The sequence below is a fragment of the Adiantum capillus-veneris genome, chromosome 21 (genome assembly GCF_014529385.1).
Source record: "Adiantum capillus-veneris isolate H3 chromosome 21, ASM1452938v2, whole genome shotgun sequence".
Lineage (NCBI taxonomy): Eukaryota > Viridiplantae > Streptophyta > Polypodiopsida > Polypodiales > Pteridaceae > Adiantum > Adiantum capillus-veneris.
In genome coordinates, this window is record NC_140951.1 from 136818677 (window position 1) to 136840711 (window position 22035).

General features: G+C 39.8%; 1 protein-coding gene across 1 annotated transcript in view; it reads left to right on the plus strand.

Annotated features, from left to right (window-relative positions):
• Window positions 1–22035, plus strand: part of LOC147431790 (uncharacterized) — an 82247-nt gene that overhangs the window by 21656 nt on the left and 38556 nt on the right. Inside the window, exon 4 of the mRNA XM_086494276.1 lies at window positions 5266–5678. Coding sequence (XP_086350402.1) covers window positions 5266–5678 — 413 coding nt within the window. The remainder of the gene's footprint in view (window positions 1–5265; window positions 5679–22035) is intronic.

The window sequence follows — 22035 nt, forward strand, 5'->3', positions numbered from 1 at the left end:
ACTGTTGTGGGATTTGTTGATGATACAATCACCCTTTTGCAAGCTGATGTTAACATAGGGAAATGTATGAATCATTTGAACTCGTACTCTTTAGCTGCAAGTCTAGACTTGAACTTGGGGAAATCCCATTTGATTGACATCTCTGCAGAGGGCTTTGAAAAATTGATTTGGGCCGAGAAAAGAATCCTTGGAGGTCATATTGTTAGACATCTAGGGTACCCTATAGGGGTCGATGTGTCCCAAAAGGATAAGACTGAGTGGATATTGAAAAAAGTGCAGAGGAAATGTGCTGTGTGGTATGGCTAGGAATGGCCACTACATGTGAGGCTGAAAATTATTCAGGCCATTTTAATTCCCTACATTTTTTACTTTTTGCCACTGCTTGATTGGTCTAAAAAGACTCTTCAAAAATTTGACTCTGTTCTACTGAATTTTTTTTGGGGGAAATAAGCCTGCATGGATTTCTTGGTCCATTATCACTATGCCCTACTCCCATGGGGGGCTTGTTGTCCTCAACTTGACCATCCATATGCATGCTAGAAGAGCAAGCTTGATCAAGCACATGGTTGCCAAAGATACCACATGCGCCAGGATTGTTTGGACTCTGACAGATTATGCAGTGGTGTATTTTCATGGGCAATGGCAATTGCTTGGAAGGGATAACATATTTTCTGTAGTACCAATTAAACTTCCTTCTAGTATTGCTCAATTTCAGATTGTCTCATGGAAACTTGTATTCTCTCAGCTCATTTGGAAGGGTCGGGCAAGATATATAGGACACTCACTTGGGAAAGAGAACATATTTTGGAGTTATGTGTTTAAAAGGGCGTCCGCTCTTTTGATGGGGGAAAAAGCCCTTGCTATGTACAGACGGGGGGTCAATTCAATAGATCATGCCGTGGACACTAACAACAACTATGTTTCTTTTATGGTGGCAAGGAGGCAGTTCAGATTGGGGAATGGACTTAAAATCCCATGGAATCTGCTTTGTGCACATGTACATAGGATGCCTCTTCCTCTTAACACGAATATTTTTGATCGATTTAGAGTTTGGACCTTGCCCGATTCATCAGCTAATTGGTGGACCAGTATGACGGATAAATTTTATGATCTTATTCTTCCAGAATCTAATATTGCTGTGAGATGTAGCAAAGCATGGGACCTTACCAAATCTGACACTTGGTGGCCAGGTAGGCTTGCTGCTATATGGAACCTCCCTTGTTCCTTCAAACATGAGGTACTTTTGTGGAGAGCACGTACAGGAGCACTTCTTGTTGGACAACTGTTGCTTAAGAAGAAAATGTCCATGGGGCTCTGTCCCAAGTGTAATAAGCCCAAAACATTTAAACACATGTTTTGGAATTGCAAATATGTGGATCAGTGGTGGAAATCGTTTATGTAGCTTGTGGATGTATCATTGGCAGACGAACTCACTAAGTTTACAATGCTTTCTGGGCTTGCCCAAACAACAGATGATGCTATGAATTTTCATATAACCTCTCTGAGAGTATGGATGATTTCCTTTATTTGGCAAACAAGGAATGTTGTTGTGTTTGATCATCAGGTTGCCTACAAATGCTCATTCCCATGGGAGCTCATTAGAACTAGGATTAGAGAAGACCTCATACCTACTGGCCACTACCATAATCCTTCCTACAAAAGGATTATGTTGAAGATGTAATTTTGTACAAAATGTAATATAAGAGCCGAGATGAAACATCCCTTCAAAGAGAGAGAGAGAGAGAGAGAGAGAGAGAGAGAGAGAGAGAGAGAGAGAGAGAGAGAGAGAGAGAGAGAGAGTGAAGGTTTTGTGAGTGATAGAGTGAGAGAAGATAACATTAGATGGGGACCCAAACTCCCCTCCCAAGGGATCCCTCTCTAGTCTCTCACTAGAGAGGTTTGGATTGCACAAATGTTGATACAATGGATTTAGATGTTGAGATGTTGATGGGATCTTGCAGTAGATGCTTGAATTTTTGGGGCTAAAGATTGAAAATGCAAAATGCTAGGGAGGTTGATAGAGTTCTACAAGCTCGATGAGGATATGGGCCGATTTGGTATGGCTCATATCGAGGATGGGCTGAAAATTCAAATTGCTGATGATGAGGGCTGAGATCTGCAATCAATGAGGCTGGTGGATGTTGGAAATTTTGGGTTTGAACTATTGCAAAATTGCTAGACAGATCTGCAAGAGGATGTTGAAAATAGTAGTGGATCTTGGAGGTTCTGGCTGAAAATTGTAGGTTCCAACTGAAACTAAAGATGGGGATGGAGGTCATGCTGAGGGAAAACACCATGTTGAAGGCTTAGATGGGCTGGCTGCCCATAATGTGTTGTGGATACTATCTTTTGATTATCTAAGGATGACCCCTACCATCACTTACATATGTCGGCATGGCATGGCTTGATTAGGCAGGGCCAGAGGAACTCCATGACTTGGTTACATGCTGGCTGAAAATGTCACCTAATAATAAGTTAAAACCTACTATAAGAGGTGCTTTGTTTGCATATAATTCCGTAGGCTTGGTACTAATGCAACTCTATGGCAACACTCCTTAGTGCCTACGCCTTACAGACGTTGGTTGTGCTCTTTTGCAATCAAAGGGTATGCAACTACACTAAAGTGTCTGTGCATGCACGCCCTGTGTTCAAGCTCACAAAGGTGCCAGAACACTCCTTAGTGCCTACACCTTACAGACGGTGGCTGTGCTCTTTTGCAATCAAAGGGTATGCAACTATTCTAAAGTGTTTGTGCATGCACGTCCTACGTTCAGGCTCACAAAGGTGCTAGAACACTTCTAGGTTGTCTTAAGCGAAGTAGGATTTAGCTTGTCAACATGTACATGTACACGTGCGAATAAGTGATTGTTTTTCTCTAATACTTTGTCAATGTATTTCTCTAATCACTTGATGTGAACTGTTCATTTTATGGTTTGAGAAAGCAGTCATATATGAACTAGTGCCACTAGACCAAAGCACGATTGCATCTTGCTCTTGGAAGTTTAAATGAAACATTGGTATGTAAAATGGATTAGTGTCTTCTTGATATTTGAAGATAATAATATATTCATTGAATAATATCAACCTTTTTTGTTGGCTTGGCCTTGTAGTAACAATCAGTGCTAACATACATTGATGCATGAGTCTTTTTTGATAGTATGGATCACAAGTGGTGTTTGTTGAACTATTCCTCTCCAAAGTTACTATCTTGATAGGATCCATTGCCATGAGTGAAGTGGTAGTTAGTGCTCTTCAAGATTGATGACCCGATATGCTTTTGAAGCTAAGTCTTTCCTTGTGGAAGGTCAATGTTGCTTTATCTTTGTAGAAGAAATGGTAAAGGTTTTTGGTGTGCACTATGGATCTTATGAGAGTAATGTGTGTGATGGTGGCATCCATTTCTTGCTACCAATATAAGTGATGGTATCAAGATGGTGTCTCCAAAGGAGCACAATATAAGGAAGTCTTTCCTCATGGCGTAGGTATTCCTCTAAGATTCTATACATTAGCAAGTGTCAAAGCATGTATATGTTTCTCTCAATATCTACATGCTTCATGTAATGTTATTTCCCATCGAGTTCAATTTGGCTCAATCAAACATTGAAGTGTATCATAGATTGGTGAATAATCAGCACAAACATTTAGACTAGATAATATCATTTACGGGTATTTTTTGCAAAAAAATTATTTTGCAAGAATGAGTTTTTCTTCGATCTACAAACATATCTCAAAATGGCTGAAATAGAAGGTCTAAAGTGAATAATATTTTAATCCTAAAGGGGGAAATGAAAAGAGAATCCCAAATGATTGAAAATAAGTGGTTTTGGGATTTTGTTATGTTCCATATTGGAGAGGTTGATTCCTCGGCTATCTTTATTATTGATAGATGATTAGGAGGTGTAGAGAAAGACAAACTGAAAGAGAGTATAACTAGAAATAATCTAGACAATTTTAATAGAATATTGATAAATATCTGCGTGGAGAAAGATGAGTAACATGTCAAAAAATTCCAATTCAAGGATTTGATTTTGGTTCAAATGAAGACCAATGAATCTTCCAAGCATGCCTTGTTTACAGCGAGAGAAGATATAGAGGAACAACGATAACAATAGTACTTAGCAAGCAGTCAAGAAATAGCCTTGCCTTACAAGTCTACAAATCTAGAGGGAGGGTTAAGTCTACCATTAATGATTAATTATAAAATGCAATCTGTCATGATTCAGAATATTCACCACAACAATTGCAATAGCATATGCACTAAATTTATAGTATATCAGAAATATTGTATCCAAATAGACCATTCAAAAGGACATTCACTTTGTTATAGGCCACTCATTTAAGATATGTGTGAGTGTTTAGTATATGTATGAGTCTCTACTTGCACACATGTGGATGCATTATATAAAGCACCACATCATTATAATGTAAGGAAATAGTTTCATTTGTGGATACATGGCATTCTAAATTTGTATGTGTGTTGTGTGTTGTGAACCCAATGTCAAACCATCCGGAGATCACGTTCTCAAAATAAAGATCATAATCATAGTTCATTAGGTATAAAATGATATGACCATTTGCCTTGCCACATACTGAAATATATCATAATGGTCAACCTATTGTGAAGAACATATTGAATCATATGTTTGACCTTTTTTTGCATATGATAAATCCTAGACACATCCTTTGTCTCAATATGGTCTATTTCATAGGTGTAATAAGATTTTGAAGGAAATCTCTTACAATAGTCTATGCATATTTTCGTGTTCAATTTATTGCCTTCATTGTTGGCTGCATGGACATTGCAATTTAGACCACATTATACTTCATACGAGATGTGTCAGTATGTATGTGTGCATCTCTATGTTTGCGTTTGTGTGCATGTACAAATATGTACTCATAGGTGCATGTTCAAATACTTGGGACCAAAGATTGAATTTTAAAAGTATGTGAAGAGAGTGGAAATGTAGATGCTTAGGGCAAAGAGGGAGATCAAGACTACTCATCCTTTGGGAATACAAAGCATTGTGGTAACAGTTCCATTTGTTCTAGTGGCCTATTGCAAGTTTTTAGGAAGGTCTATCATTTGAATATGCATATGGTGCTGAAACAAATATTCTCCATTACTTAAGAGACATAATGAGAAGGTTATGTGTGTTCGAATGTTTATATATAGACCTAGGTTTACTCGTACATGTTATGTGCTTGTAAGGGCATTTAGATAGGCTCATGACGATGTGAGCTGACATAATAATATGGTGCTTGCAGGTAACGAGGGATCAATGAGCATTGTAGTGCATGGAGATGAGAAGGGGCAGTGGCAGCTGGGAGAGCAAACTTTAGCGCAGGGGGGAGAATTAGGAGAGGTAGAGGAAGAAATAGGAGAGGAAGATCAGGACGAGGAGGAGGAGGAAGGGGGAGGCGAGGTGCTGGACTTCGCAGAGTCCATGGAAGCTGCAGCAACTGCATGTGATAACAACAATATGATGATGATGGCGCAGGAGCAGCAAGCGGCGGAGGAGAAGCAGCTGAAGGAGCAGCTGTTGAGGAAGTATCGGGGCTACATCACCACTCTAAAGCACGAGTTCATGAAGAAGAAGAAGAAGGGCAAGCTGCCTAAGGATGCCCGCCAACGCCTTCTCGACTGGTGGCACCAGCACTACAAGTGGCCCTATCCCTCGGTATGCCCTACTGTCCTTTTACCACTCAATTTGCCGTTTTAGGTTAATGTAGGTGATTTGCGTACAGTTTGTAGGCTGATTCTGCACTTTTAAATTTTTGTAAATCGTAGATGCATTTTAGAGTGCTCACTCGTACTCAAGGGCCATGCTACTCATGCCATGCCCTTCACATAAATATGCTTGCTGCCTCTTTGAAGAGATGGTGGCTTATCACCTTTGAATCACTAGAAAGAACTCCTTAATAAATACTTTACAAGGTTTGCACATGCTCGAATTGACAAAATAAAGATTTTGTATTAAGGACAAGAAACTTGTGAGTTTACATCCAACATTTGTACCTATATGACATTTGATGTATCAAAGGCTCAAGAAGTAGAAAGGTCATAGTGTTTGCATATACTAGGACAAAAGAACTCTTATGTGGAGCCAACTAGTCAAAACCCTCAAAAAGAGGCTTGCCCATTGTTGGATTTTTGGTGTATGCGAAGATCGATAGGATGAAGTAGAAGCTCAATAACACACAACATAGGAAGTAGTAATACTAGGTGTGCTAATACAAAGATAAGGCTTGACATAGAGCGTTGGATGCATACACAAAACTCGGGGGAGAAACCTCCTAGCAAGGGAAAGAGTGGCTCGGCTATCCTAAGTGTGGTCACACACATCAATACCATAATATCGTAACAAATCCCTCTTTGGAAGTCATACAGTGATCATGAGCTGACACTTATGTATATGGGAGTGTGAGAACCTATGTGATCAATCGACAAAGGAGAGTAAGCCCAAACCTTGGCAAAATGCTTCCAACTGCTTACAAGATAGACGATTTCTGAAAAGATCCGCAGGGTGTGTAGGTACATAAGCCAAGCTGACTCCTCTTGCAAAAGGTCTCTTCTTAATATAAAGATTATAAATCTCAATGTTCTTAGTGTGAGCATAGAACATTGGGTTTCTTGAAATAGCCAAAGCACACTAATTGTCAATGAAGATCGTGGTGGGAGACTACTACAACATCCATACCCGAGGTTGTGTCAGAAGGCATTTGAGCCACATACTCAACAATAGCTTTGAGAGCTTTCTTGTACTTAGTCTCACATTTAGAAGTGGCCATTGTAGACTTTTTCTTACTCAACAAAGGTTTGCACGAGCTATTGATCATGAAACAAAAGCCACTAGCGAACACTCTGTATCATAGAAACAAGCCAAGTCCAAGCTTGCAAAAGCAGTAAATCCATTAGGCTAGGATTTGGGGCTTCTCCAACAGTAGACAATGGTGGATGCAGAGGATTCAACTTGTTTGGAATGTGCATGGTGTCTACAAACACAGTTTTTATGTGGAGAGTCTTGACAGATGCTTTACCCATTGGAGAATTTTTGGCTCAGAAAAATGTAATGCAAGGCATTTGTATCAGATGTAAGAAGTTGGAAACAATAGAACATTTGTTTCTTGATTGTAATCAGGTTAAAGTGTGGTGGAAAACTCTTCAAGACTATCGTCTGTTATGTTGGTAGATAAAAATTACCAAGTACAAATTGGTTTTGGTCTCATGCATATTGGTCTTGATTTATGCTTGGTGTATATGCCAACACAATAAGCAATAATCTTGGAGAGATTTCCACCACACTTTTAACTTGACTACAATTAAGGAGCAAATCTTTCATTGTTTCCAACTTCTTACATCTGATAAACTTGCCTTGCATTACATTTTTCATGGAAAGCAATTTCCCATTGCTCTCTCTCTCTCTCTCTCTCTCTCTCTACTAGATCTGGATCCTCTCTACTCTACAAGCTTTGATCGATTTCTAACTCTGTCTCTAGATGGAAGAGAACATTTTGCTTCGCATTCCTTTCTCTCTCTTCTCTTCCAAGCCTAGGTCTGATTGTTATACCAAAAACTAGCAACAAAGAGCTTCACCTGCATCCCTTATTCTCTCTACATAGCTTATTTTCTTAGACCATCTTCTTTTCCTATATTTCATCAAATACTTGCGGAATCTCTTCTCTTTTGTCATTGTCCAAGTAATCAATATCTTGCCAGGATCATGAATTGTAGACTTTGATCAAGTTTTGAGGCCTTCTGTACTCACCATTGAAACACCAGAGTCTATGTGAATTGGATGTGGGTAATGATGTGACCGAGCACATGAGGTCTCTCGTTGATACATTCGTACTGGAGTCATCATTGGAAGGGAAGTATCGTTGACCTCAAGTAAACCAATGAGGGAGACGACGATTGTGAAGGTGCAACATGTTTACAAGAGATGCAAATTTATGCGGCTTGCGGTGGAATATCATCTTTTTTTGTAGATTGTAAGTCCTATCTACTTCAAATGCTTTGGCTCGTTCTTTCCTTCATCACCTCTTGTATGTGCCTAGGTTATTTTTTATGTGATGGTTCTCAAGCTTAATATGAAGACATTTTCTCGTCAATATTGGAAGATTGGGAGTCCTTGGAATCTCTCACAAGAACCTTTGGATCGCACCACCTCGACATTGGAAAGCTCGTCTACTCAAGTTGTAGTACATGAGAGCTTGTGGAGAGAGAGGTCTTTTCTATGTCACAATATATATTGTTCTCTAGTCATGCAATGAATGGAAATGGTTGGAGTCAATTTTTACCTCTCAAAAAAGCCAATATTCAAAAACGCATCCGTGACATTCACGAGTCAAAAACTTGAGAATGACATCCACAATGCAACAAAGTGTGCATATGGTTCGCTTCAAACAACGATCACTATTTTCATGACTTTGTACATGTTTGTGCTTTTGTTTAATACAAGTGAAGTGCATGTCACATCAATGATGTGTATTGCAATGGTGGGAGAAGCACTATCTTGAATTCTTCTAGATGCTTGGGAGTCTTAAGGTTTTCAACCACAAGGAAGACACCATTAAGTGCATGTTGATGGTCAAGAAGTTAGTGATTCGGCACCAAAAAGCCAAGCAACAAGTCTCTCTTGTCTTCCCCTATAGACATTGTAATCTCATGGGGAATGAATGGGAGGCTTTGGATTTTGACATGGTGGATGGTGGAGCAAGTGGAGCTTCATATTGTTGTTGATGATTGGATCTTTAAAAACTTTGAGAACCATCAAGAATATTTTTCCCTCTAGTTTGAGTTGAGGGGCGACTACTCTTTTTCTCAATGGACAAGGGAAAGGAGCACTCCTTAATGTGTAAGGAAATCTCATTTCAGAGAGGTGTATATATATCCATAAAATATCCCATTGCAATGCAATTTGTACTATGATTCATGAGACATATTTTGATCCCATCTTTTGTTTTGAGTATGGCATTTGTAATCATTTTTTTGGGTTTTCAATGAGCAAATATTAGCGGCGAGTATGTGTTTGACAGAGTTCGGCTATTTGGGACAAGCTCTACTTTTATGTGGCACTAATCGAAGTATTTTGCACACTTGTGATGTCTTTAAGGTTTTAAAATTCTTATATCAGTGACTTTAAAGTCATTAAGGTTCTTACATGAGTCATGTTTTTAAGGTTTTTAAAATTCATAAATAAATGACTTTAAAGTCATTAGTTCTTATCACTTTTAAGTCATGTAACCTTCTTAACTCATTGCAAATATGGCCTTATTGTTATCTCTTGCTATTCTACTCGTCACATGCACGTAGTTCACTTGTACATTCGAACCATGTAAACTCCCTACAATGTGCGAACTGCACAACTGGAGAAAATTGACCTTCTCCACTTGGTGAAGAAGATTTTCGTGGTGTTTTAAGGGCTCCATTGACATGCAAACTACCGTACAGCTCCACACACCAATCTTCCAAGAGATCACAGTGTACATGGAGACATACAATCTCATAGTTTGCGATCAAATTCAAGGGAGAAGACATAGTTTTGACATTTCGAATCACTGCTTTTGAGATGAAAATATTTTTTGCTTTATATTATTGCGGTTTGAGAAGGGTTTAAGCGAGAGGGTTTATGAACAGGCGGACACGGAAACCTTGGCAACACTTTCCTAAAAAGAACTTGATTTTGGCCATGATGGTCCTTGAGGGTGTGAATAACACCTAAGGCAAACTATGCAAGGCCAAAAATAGCAAGGGCACTAGAACACAACGTATTTGCTCTTTTCATGAGGTTGATGAAAAAGAGGAGACATGGCTTAGGCACTTGTTGCAGAAACACTTGTTGGCATCAACCAAAATGAGGCCTTCTACGATGCATCAAATGCAGCCTTCCAATAGCAACACCCACTTACCCTCAACAATCGCTATATCGTAGGTAGCATCAACATGTCGAACTCATTGCTTGTCAAAATGGATGAATCCATAGAGATACTGTTTGATTCTACACATTGATGATAGAGGCCATAATTTTTCCCCTTCAAGTAAGAAATCAATGTCTTTAGTAAATTGCAAACAATGAAGGAAATTGGTTGTTTTGTGATGTTGTGGAGTGTCTAAAAGAAAATACATCTCCCTTTGGCACTATTTACCAAGCTTCAACACCTCCATTTTCTCTCTGAGTATTTGGAGAATTAACATAGAGAGTTTAGCAAGTGTAGAGTGCTTAGCGTGGTGTTGTATGAACACTCCCTCACGCGCAACACCCACTTGAATGTATCCAATCAATTGAAAAGTTTCTTTTTATAGATCCGAAGCCAAACATGTGAGTTTTTTCTAAGCCATTGTGCCCTAAAGATAAAAAACCATATGTGAAAAGTTGCACGTAAGCCACTTTCTATGGATAGGTTCAAGAATCTTGTTCGAAGGCTAAACTGTCCTCTTGTTGTAACACATTTGTAATATAACCAAAAAATATTTTGAATATGATTTTTGGATGTCATTGTTTGAATGTGTATTTATATTGAGTTGCAATAATGTCTCATATTCAAATTGTATATCTTTTTTTGTTAAGGTTAGATTTGTTAATGTAGTGCATCTTGTGGAAGCTGTGGTCCAACACGCGTGCAAGTTTGGCTTGAAAATTTGGTGGAAAGGACGATGTCAATTTTTTGGCCAGCTCAGTTGGCCCATGCTGGTTCGGGGAGGGGGGATGAGGTTTCTCTGTGGCACACAAGATTGTTTCTTATGTTGTGGATATTAAAAACAAGGACTTCTATGAGAGTGTGACAAGTGGAGCCTTCAACTATCAACACCTAGTCAACATTGGCAATCCTTACAACTTTGGCAACATCTTGTCCAACGTCACTTGCCAAGATGGATGAATCCATAACTTAGGTACTTTTGATGATAGAGACCATAATATGGCTCCTCCAAGTACAAACTCAACTTCTTTAGTACATTGTGGATAGTTAACAAATTTGACCGTTTTGTGATGAAAAGTCGGATCTTATGGAGCGTCTAAAGGTAAGGACTCCTCCCTTTGGCACAATCTACGAAACTTCAATGCCTCCATCATTGAAGTATTCCACTCAAGGTATCCAAAGGATGGGCACGAGAAGCTTATCATGTGTAAAGACTATCACAAGACGGGCACACGTGCCAATAGAAAAGAACAGACTGAACAGACTTTTAGCAATTCAATAACAATTGAATTGAGAGAGAGAGAGAGAGAGAGAGAGAGAGAGAGAGAGAGAGAGAGAGAGAGAGAGAGAGAGAGACGACACGCGACACGGAGTGGCAGAATTCCACCCCAGAGAGTATTGGCCCCAAACCTTGGCGCCTCCTTTTGGTATTTCTTTATATTGCATCAACATAGTACAAGTCGGTACTCCAGACTCTATACCTTCTTCAGGAAGCATGCCAGAGAATGAGCCCTAATCGCATATTTAAAGACCCTTGGCTTGAAAAGCACCTACAATGAAAAGCCTTCAAAACTCAAAAGCTTCTATTCCAAAAAGCAAAGCCAAAAGTTGCCAACATAATTTACAAAAATCCGTACAACTTGCCACATCATCAACCAGCGCAAAATGCGGAAATTTGTACAGCCTGCCACGTCATCATGCGATCGTAATTTTTGAAAATCTGACACGTCATCAGTTTGTGTGTGTGTGTGCAGGTCGTACTTTATTTTAATCCTTTGTCACTTGGGGGCCCATTGGACGGGTCCCCATAAGTTGGGAGGACTTATTTTGTTGCTTGTTCTTCTTAGGGTTTAGGCCCCTCGGTCGGCACTTGGAAGTTGGCTCCATTCTTTTGGCTTTGGCACGTCAGCAGTTTGTTATAGAGAACTCATTGTGATTTTGTTTGAAGACTCCCTTAGTTAATCAAGAAGCTACTTTGTATGCCTTTGGGTGAAAACTTACGAGCTTCTTTCTAGATCGTTGTGCTCTGTAGTGAAATTTTAAAAACCATAGGTGAGAAGCTGACAAGTAAGCTACTTTCAATGGAAAGGTTCAAAGTGCTTGTCTGAAGGCTAAACTAGCCTCTTCATGTAGCACGGCCATATGTAATGTTTCCAATGCTGGATGAGAAAAAATATACAAATCAAATTGTATATCTGGATTCTGTCTTGATAATGTTAGATTGTTTGTGTTAATACATCTTGTGGACGGTGTGGCCAACACTCTTGCAAATCCCTAAGCCTTGGGAATGATGGGCTCCATGTCCTTTCAATATTTCCAAATCTTGCAAAGGGAAACTATTCCTTGTCTAGTACTCCTTTGTTTCTTCATGATGCGACATTGAATCAAATCAAGCGTCATTTATTTGCTTTCTCAAACCCGCCTAAAGTTAATTGTGTCTCCATTGTTAGAAAGTTGTTCTACAACGGTTCTGCCTTATATGGAAGCTAATTGGAAGGTGTGTAAGATGGTCCACATAGCAAGAAAGTTTGCGAGTGGATGATTGGAGATGCATGTAGTTGTTTATAACATGATCAATTGTGTGGCCATTGTTTTTTAGTTGCCTTCTTTACGCATCCATCACCTCCATGAGATCATCGATTCTTTGTGTCCCATTTCTTCTCATTTTTCTCACTAGGAGAGGTATAAAGTTGGTCCAATGTTTATTGAATTTCCTTCGTTCTTGCAAGCTCTTTTAAGTAGAGGATGTACAAGATTATACAATATCCAAGTTTTCCACTGTGACAGATTGTATGAAGAGATGTTAGGGGGGGGATAAAGAGAAAAATATGATTTTGGAAATGGAAGAATGTCCATAACGACCTTCTAGGAACTTAAGGCCATGTTTCTTTCCCATGCACTTGAATGGAATCATTAGATCACCTTTTAGCAACGCTGATTTCTGTAAAAAGAAAATATTTGCATAGCTATATCTATAGGCTTAGCCATAAGCTATATCAATCTTTAAGCATTTCACTAGAGGTCCAAATAAAAGGACCCATGAAGTCTACACTGAGGCCTTAATGTTGGTGATAACGTTTCCTCCTTGGGAATAAAAAATCCAAGATGTATAGTGCCACTAAAGTAGCAAAAGATTCTCTTATAAAATTGCTCTCCAATGTGTGTACGCTAGGTTGTGTTGAAATTTTCTCACTTGCAACGCTTTATATTGAAGACTTTGTCTCCCAGTGCATACTAAATGTACTTTGTTTGACATAAAGCAACACCATCATCAGCCTGGTTTAACTTTATGACCAAGTAGTGATGCAAAATCCTCAATTTTGACATTTCAATTAGATTTAAATGAGCCTTTAATGTTGTAATATGTTAGGCCTCATTTAGTATAATGAAAATGTCATCAATATAGAGCACAATGATCATAAATACATTATTAGTATGCTTGGCATACAAAGCTCTCTCGATTGACCTATTTTGAAAAGATTATGGACCCATGTAAGCATCTACCTATTCACACCTAGCATGTTGAGCTAGCTTCAAACCATACAAAACTTAAGCTTGTATACCTTCTTTTTATACCCTTTTTGAACAAGAAAACAAGATTTCACTACATACACTTTCTCGTACTAATCATGATTTTAAAACTTAGCCTTTATGTCTCAATGATGTGCATGCCAACCATTAAGATCTTCCAATGCACAAATACTATGGATGCTAAGAATATAATAAGGGGGAGAAAAGTTCTCTTGAGAATTGATGTCCTTTTATTGAGCATAACCTTTTGCAACAAATCTAGCCTTTTAAAGAGAAAACCCACCATCGGGCTTATCTTTTAACTCGAAAATTCACTTAGTACCAATGGGTTTTGCAAGGAGAAATATCACTCAAAGATCTTGTGTCATGATTTATTATAGCATAATGGTCTGATTGTATTGCAATTAACTAAATTTCTGAATTGTGTACTTCCATCATACGTACTAAACCATCATACGTACTAAACATAACCAAAAGATAACAATTTGATAGAAAAGAGACATATTGAGAACTTGATGAGAATAGCTAGACAAAGTTGCACCTAGTTTACCATCACAAAAGGTTTGCACCAACTATTTTGGCATGATGCAGCTTGCTCATTTTTTGAACCCTATCCTCGGCAGATACATCTTGTATATTTGTATCAAAAAGGGTTGAATTCTAATGGATTTCCACCTACATATGTTTCACATTAACCTCGTTAAGATAAACATTTGTGATTCCATGAACAGAGAAAACAATGTATCATATACATATTGTGAGCACATGTTTATCTCCATGGTACTTGCTAACAAGGGTTAAACTCATAGTTACACGGGGACGGGGACGACACGCGGCGACAAGGACGTGGCAAAACAGGGGACGGGGGATGGGCCAATGGATGCGTGTTAAAAAAGTGTATACTAGACAACACTACAAGCACAAGATTGCAAAAAAAATGTGGGTTTTGCAGTCATAATACCAAAATATGACATGTGGTAAGGGTGCAACGCGTGCACTGTGCACTTTGACGTGGTGAAATTGTGATCAATCATCATACTCAAAGGTAAAAAATGAATGATGTACAAGTGAAGAGTGGATAAGTAGAGTCTAGTGGGCAACATTGGCATAGATGGGGCCCTGTCCCTTGTCAAAATTCAAACTTGTGGTCCCTTATCCGTGTCCCGTCCCCTTGTGTCACAAAGGATCTGTCTCGAGATGCTTTCCCTTTGCGTCGCATGTGAAGGACCCTCTGTCATCTCCTCCTCCCATCCCGTCCTACGTCCCCCATCTTATCCTTGCCAAAAACCCTCTTGTCCACTACAACATGGCGTGCAAAAATTGACACTTATACCGACGAAAGAAACTAACCCTAAAACTAAAAAGCGTTGAAATAGGCCTTGCAGGAGACGTCGTTATCGTGATGTCGGTATAAGCACCGGTTTATTAAGCGTCAAAATAAACCATGAAATGAGCGTTGGAATATACAATGAAATAACCGTCGGTAATATTGCAGCATACTTCGACACGGCTATCGAGGTCTATACATACGCTTATATCGTACTTTGTACCCAACACCAAAGCTGCAAATTCTTTTCGGCAGATAAGCCTGGGACTGATGCTACATGTACTGCAGCAAAAGAAAACAGCCTTCTGTCCAAAGGAAGAGTGTACAAGTAGCTGCACTCCACCTACAACCTGACGCTAAAGAGCAAGTGTATGGCAATTAGCAAAATTGTAAGAAAAACATAACCACAAAATCAAAAGCTTGATCATGGCATAACAACATAAAAATTTTCTAACCATAATTAAAACATGAGTCGAAAACTGCTAAACCATAAACATAACCTATTTGCCATACCATAATCATTATCATAACTTGCTTGTCATACCATAACCATAACAGTCATACCATCATTGCACAACCATAACCATAACCATAACCATAACCATCATCATCACATGATTGCCATACCATCATATCAAACCCATAACCTCAACTTGATTGCCAAATCTTAACCATAACATCTATGCCATACCATAAACATAACCATAAACCATAAAGATAAGCACTACAAAACTGTACATATGCAATCACTGAGTGAGAAGACCCTCATGGTAATGCCTCTCAGTCAACGTCCTCTCCCTCCTCTTGTAACTGGGTCAAAAGGGCCACAAGTCCATGCTTGTACCCATACTTCTCCTCTCGGTGTGTTCGAAGACGCTTCATGGTAACTTCCTGCAAAATTATGATTTAATCATTAGTTAAATCTTCAATCAACATATATATTTTTCATAATTTAAAGCATACTTATAATACTTACAAACTCATGTCGAAGCGTATCGTAGCCTTCACTCCCAAGATGTGATGCTCCAGTAGACTCCAAACGTGCTCTGGTTGCATCTCTTTGCTGCTGAAATCATTGATGATTGTCTTGTGTCTCTCGTGCAATCCCCGCTCACTCCTCTGCGTCTAACCATGCCGGCTTGGGACTACCGTCATTATACCTATCTCTCGTCTCTGACCGACGGTGTGACATTGTCGACTTCGCCATGCTCAAAATCCAGAGGTTCAAGATTGGATCATACCCCTATGCCGGCATGTACTCTCTATGAATGGCCTCAGCAATGTAATTCTTTATTTCAATATCAAGGTTATCCCAAACCTCCATCACAAAGTGACCAAATTGAATCGTACAGAGCTGTCAAATCCTCCATTGCATGGTCTTTCCGACCCCATCGGCCACAACAATCCCATCCTTGCTCTTGTACACCTTGCTAGGATCATGCTCGTGTGATCCCCAAGGTGTACGTGGTGTGCCAATCGATGAACTATCTACTGAAGAGAGTGGTGGACACTCTCGATGGTGTGGACATATCGATAGAACCGCTAACACAACAACCATCATCTCAACAACGACGCCTACCTCATCTTGAGTATGAGCCACTCGTCCGTGTAGGGGACACACGAGTCTTAGGCGTAAGGGGCACACTAGATTCAGCTGTGGGGCCGCTCGGTGTAGGGACCACACTGGTCTCGGGGGTAGGGTCGGCCGTAGTAGGTCTAGAGGAACCTATTGCCCAAAGGTGCTGCGCCAACATGATCTGCTTTGGTGTGAACAGAGACAAAAAACAGTCCATCTGCTCGGGTGACATGTCGGCCGGAGTGACAGGAGAACTAAAACTAGGAGAGTATGGCTCATCGTCATCGGCCATGGCTAATCATACACAAAAAACACCCACAAAATACGTTAGTTTATAGAAGAAATACGTAATCAATACAAATAACACAACGAAGCTTCTACACAAATGAATGAATCTAAAGTGTATTGTAGACTAATAAAGAGAGTTTTACAAAAGAATTCCTAGAAAATATTGTTAGTTAATCTCTCATCCTCTATGAGATCTGATTCACCAAAGATGTCTATCTCAATTTGTACTTCTACATCTCCGTTATCGAACTCTACTTCTTCGTTATCTCAATATTTGACACCTCATCTCTAGGTTCAGACAATCTCTACTTCTTCGTTGCTCTCCACATCAGCTTCAAAATTTGACACCTCATCTCTAGGTTCAGACAATTGCTCACTATTGACATCCACCGCAAAATCTCAACTTCCAGTTTTCGTTGGTCCTACGTTTTGTTCATGAATCACATCTTCGACCTCAACGTCCAATCCTTCATACACTTGCTTGCTACGTGGAGCAACTTGAGGACAGAGCCAACAGGGTTTAGAAAGATAATTCTCATCATTTTCTGTCCATAGTGGATCGTGTTTGAACACAACTTTTTTGACATCAAAGATAAACATATCAAACTTTCTAAAGCTAATCTTCAAGATGTCTTGAATGTAGCCAAAGCATTCAAGCTAGTTAGTCTCTGTATTCTCATCCCTAGCACTACTTCTACTTTCTTGGATGAAGCTTTCCCTGACACCACTTTCAAAAGTGACCCTTTGTTCGTCGATCCGTTGCACTCTGAAGTGTTTCCCATGCGACCACAAAGCTCCATATTTGTGATACTGCAGTCACAATATTGAAATAGACTAAAAGTTATTAAAGCAATGTGATCATGTGGAGCTCGAAAAGTAAGTTACATGCCAGAATCGCAACCCCTTGACATCTCCTTTTTCTCTTTAGTAATCAACACTCCATTCCTCCTTGCCTCTGAGATTGTCGCATCTAACCATCGCGCAGTTAGAAAGTCAGGCAATTTTTGAAGATGATATGGAAAAGAAGGGTTTCTAGTGGCACAGTTGCGCTTGAATTAAAGGCGATCTGTCAAGCGTTGTTGTTTTTCCCCTTCGTACCTCTCGCCACTTTTGCATGATGCTTGAGTTGAGAAGACAAAATCTCATAACCTTTTCTAGCATTGTGATGTCCATCTTCCTAACGATGTCTTGTCCTTGCGGTTCGTCCCCTGTCTCCTTGATGTTGACCTCAATAGTCCACATTCTGGGCATCTCTGGATCAATTGAGACAAAAAATTCATTGATGAGGACAAGAGACTCTTGTACAAGCCATCCTTCGGCCATGCTAGTCTCGGGGGGAGCCCTTTGAAGAACAAGCCCCTTTAAAGTCTTTATAAATCTCTCCAAGAATAACATCCACCTGCTATGGACCACATGCACAAATACATGCATTTGGATGGTAAGAATGTTTTTTCGAAAGTACTTCTCCACCATGCACACTGCTTCAATAGCATTTAAGCGTGCTGCATCGATGTTGTCTTCTCTTATCTCTTTTGAATTGGTCCAGTGTACCAACTCATTGATTTTGTAGATTGTTCTTCTGACGTTATCTGTCAAACAATCCTTTATGCCAATTGGTAAGATAAATTGTAAAAATTTATGCTAATCATGGGACTTAGACCATTGAGATTGTCATCTCTTGTAAAAGCCGTTTTCAAACTTTGCATGCACCTTGTGGGAGTTTTGAATGAAGATATAGTCTTCTTCACTTGTTGCTCTTTTGCACGACTCAGAACCCATGGACCTTTTGGTATAACAAGCTTTCCATTGGGTTTAAGTCGACGCCACATCTCTGGCACTCGACCCACATCGTGCAGGTCATCTATTTGGGCTTTGCTCTCGCTTTTTCTAGTGATGGTTTGCCACGTGATCTCCCTCACATTCTTGAAGATGTGCATTGGGTCGAGCAAATGATTAATCAGCAGGTCACTCCAGTATGGGATTTCATGGAAAATAGAAAGTCTTTTCATGCTAGGTGGTATCCAATCTTCCCTCTCCAGCCACACATTTTTCCAATCTCTCACTTTCAGTGGATACAGGTCATGTTTGCGTATGTTTGGTCCACGCAGCTCATGTTCTTCAGGCAAAAATCTACCATGCTCCTCGTAAACTGTCTTGCTCAAATGCTCAGAGCGACGGAAGCCAAGTCGAGGACCACATTTCGGACTTTCATGATTGCTCGAATAACGCAAGCTTGAGACATCACAAAATTAAAATATAAAAGCGTTGGCATAGTCAGGAATCAGATGTGTGTGACGGTTTAAAAGGCACTTACCTGAGCACTCACCGAAGCTTGGCCAATCGTGCATGGTCCACATGAGAATGCCTTGCATATGTACATTCCATTGTCCGATTGGTTGGGGCATATCAGCCACATCGATTCTTGTCCACAAGATTTGGAGATCTTCTATAAGTGGTGCTAGATAGACGTCCATGTTCTTTGCTTTGTACTTTCTTGCGACGATCAATGACAACAACAGATGGCTCTTCTCGATAGCAAGCCATGGTGGAAGATTATAGTTAACCAGACCAATAGGCCATGTGCTCCATGACGAACTCTGTAATCCGAATGAGTTTACTCCGTCCATTGCCAGACCAAAGCGGATACATCGAGGCTTGTTCTTAAATGTAGGCCAACTTTCTTCTATGAGCTTCCATGCACGAGAGTCAGCAGGTACTCGCATCACATCATCTATCGATCTAGTATTTGAGTGCCATCTCATCAAAGCGGCTATGGATTTGCACCTGAACATGCTCTTTATTCTTGGAATGATAGAAAAGTGTCAAGGAACCATTGGAGGGATACATTTTCCTTGTGTCCTCCCTATACCTGTTTGATCCACAATTGGGACACTGTTCAAGGTTTGCATACTCATTGCGAAAAAGTATACAATCATTAGGACATGCATGCATTTTGTGATAATCCATGCCCAAATTAGTAAGAAGCTTTTTAGCGGCTGGACAGGTAAGGGGCATGTGATTTCCTTCTGGCAAGATTTGCTCATTGAGAAACCTGTCGTTACATGAATAAGTCAGCCCTTTGATCACTTTATATGAAATGTAGTTTACACTTTATCATGCTTAGGATACAATGTATTTACCTGAAAAGCTCTCTGGCTGAGGCGTCAGACCCTGCAAATTAAGCATTACCAAAGCGGTACGGAGAACTAAGATCTTTGCACCTGTGTAGAGCGGCATGCGAGCAATACTTTTCATCATTTGGCTCTCTTTATCGTTGCTATCATGTCGTCAATATGAACGTGATGGCTGAGGTTGTGGTCCACAGTACTGCGTTCAATGTTGTTGCCTTCTATGTTGAAATCCATGTCAAAGAATGCGTCCAACATTTGCTCCATCTCTACTTCTTGAAATGCCGCATCAGGTATTAGTTGGGAGGACTCAGTCCATGGTTGCTCGTTTAAAAATCGTCTTCTCTGGGATGAAGTTGAAGCATTATCTACTTGCAAAATTTGACCTTCAAGCTCTAGACCATGAGATTGATAATGCAGGTCTTGTAATTGCTCTATCGAAAAGAGACCGTGATTGCGTATGTGTTGGTCGTAGATTTTTTGTTTTCGAAAGATTTGATGCTTGCAATGCGCACAAGGACATGCCATCCTATCGTCTATACTTTATCTACCAATGATGCAGCTAATACTTAAAACACTCTAGTTGTTATAACTACACACTACTAAGTACATGACAATACAAGACAGCCTCACATTCTCTAGCCAGTCCCGATCCCCGCACACCTCGGTTTAGAGGTGCACAAAGATTAGAACCATAGGGTAATAATCTCGTCTTTATTTGTCAATGACTATATATTAAGATTCTTGAAGTCTGTGTGTACTTTTGAAGTCCGGTTGCATTTTTTCTACCATTTGCTACTAGCTCTAACTACCTCACATTCTTTAGCCAAGTCCAATCCTCGCACACCTCGGTTTAGAGGTGCACGAAGATTAGGACCAGAGGGTAATAATCTCGTCTTTATTGATTAATGACTATATTAAGGTTTTTGAAGTCTGTGTGGATATTTGAAGTCCGATTGCATTTTTTCTACTATATGTTAATATGTCGCTAGCTCTAACCTATAACCTAAACATAATCTAACTTAATCTAATCTAACTTATAACCTAAACTTACCTATCACCTAACCTAACCCAAGTCCGTTTGCGTTTTTAGAAGTACACGAGTTATCTTCGAAGTCCGTTTGCGTTTTTTCTATTATTATTTGTCGCTAGCTCTAACCTAAGCTAAAATCTCACCTAGCCTATAACCTAACCTAACGTAATATAAAAAAAACACAATTGTGAGGAGTTTGGCAAAACGGCAAGCCATACAACTTACCCACAATGCATATGCAATGTCGGCAAGCTCTATGGCTTGCCAATTTGCCAATTAGGATTGCGAAGTGATTTTAAGCCGCTGAAAACCGCTCGAAGATATATAGACAACACAATGGCGAGCCGTTGGCAATATGGCAAGCCATAGAGCTTGCCCACAATGCATATGCTTTGTGGACAAGCTTTATGGCCTGCCATATTGTCAAACAAATCACCATTGTGTTGTTTTTAGGGACATGAGGCAATTTTAGCGCTTGAAAATCGCTCGCAAACATACAGACAACATAATGGCAAGCTCTTTGGCAATACGGCAAGTCATAGAGCTTGCCCACAATGCATATGCATTATGTGCAAGCTCTATGGCTTTTCGTTTTGCCAAACAGATCTCCATTGTGTTGTTTTTAGGGCTGCAAGGCAATTTTAAAGCTTGAAAATTTCTCGCGGATGTATAGATAACACAATAGTTAGCCTTTTGGCAATAGGGCAAACAATAGAGCTTGCACATGATGCATATGCATTGTGGGAAAACTCTATGGCTTGTCGTATTGCCAAAGAGCTTGCCATTGTGTTGTTTTTAGGGTTGCTGAGCTATTTTAGGGCTTGAAAACTGCTTGCGGACATAGAAACAACACAATGGCAAGTTGTTAGCAATATGGTAAGCCATAGAAATTTCCCTCAATGCATATGCCTTGTGGGAAAGCTTTACGGCTTGCCGTATTGCCAAACGGATCGCCATTGTGTTGGTTTTAGGGACATGAGACAATTTTAGCGCTTGAAAATCGTTCGCAAACATGTAAAAAACACAATGAGGAGCCGTTTGGCAATACGACAAGAAATAAAGCTTGCCCACAATGCATATGCATTTTAAGCAAGATCTATGGCTTGCCATATTGTCAAAAGGCTTGCCAATATTGTGTTGTTTTTAGAACCGCTTAGCTATTTTAAGATTTGAAAAGTGCTTGTAGAGAGGCGAGCCGTTTGGCAATACGTCAAGCCATAGAGCCATAGAGCTT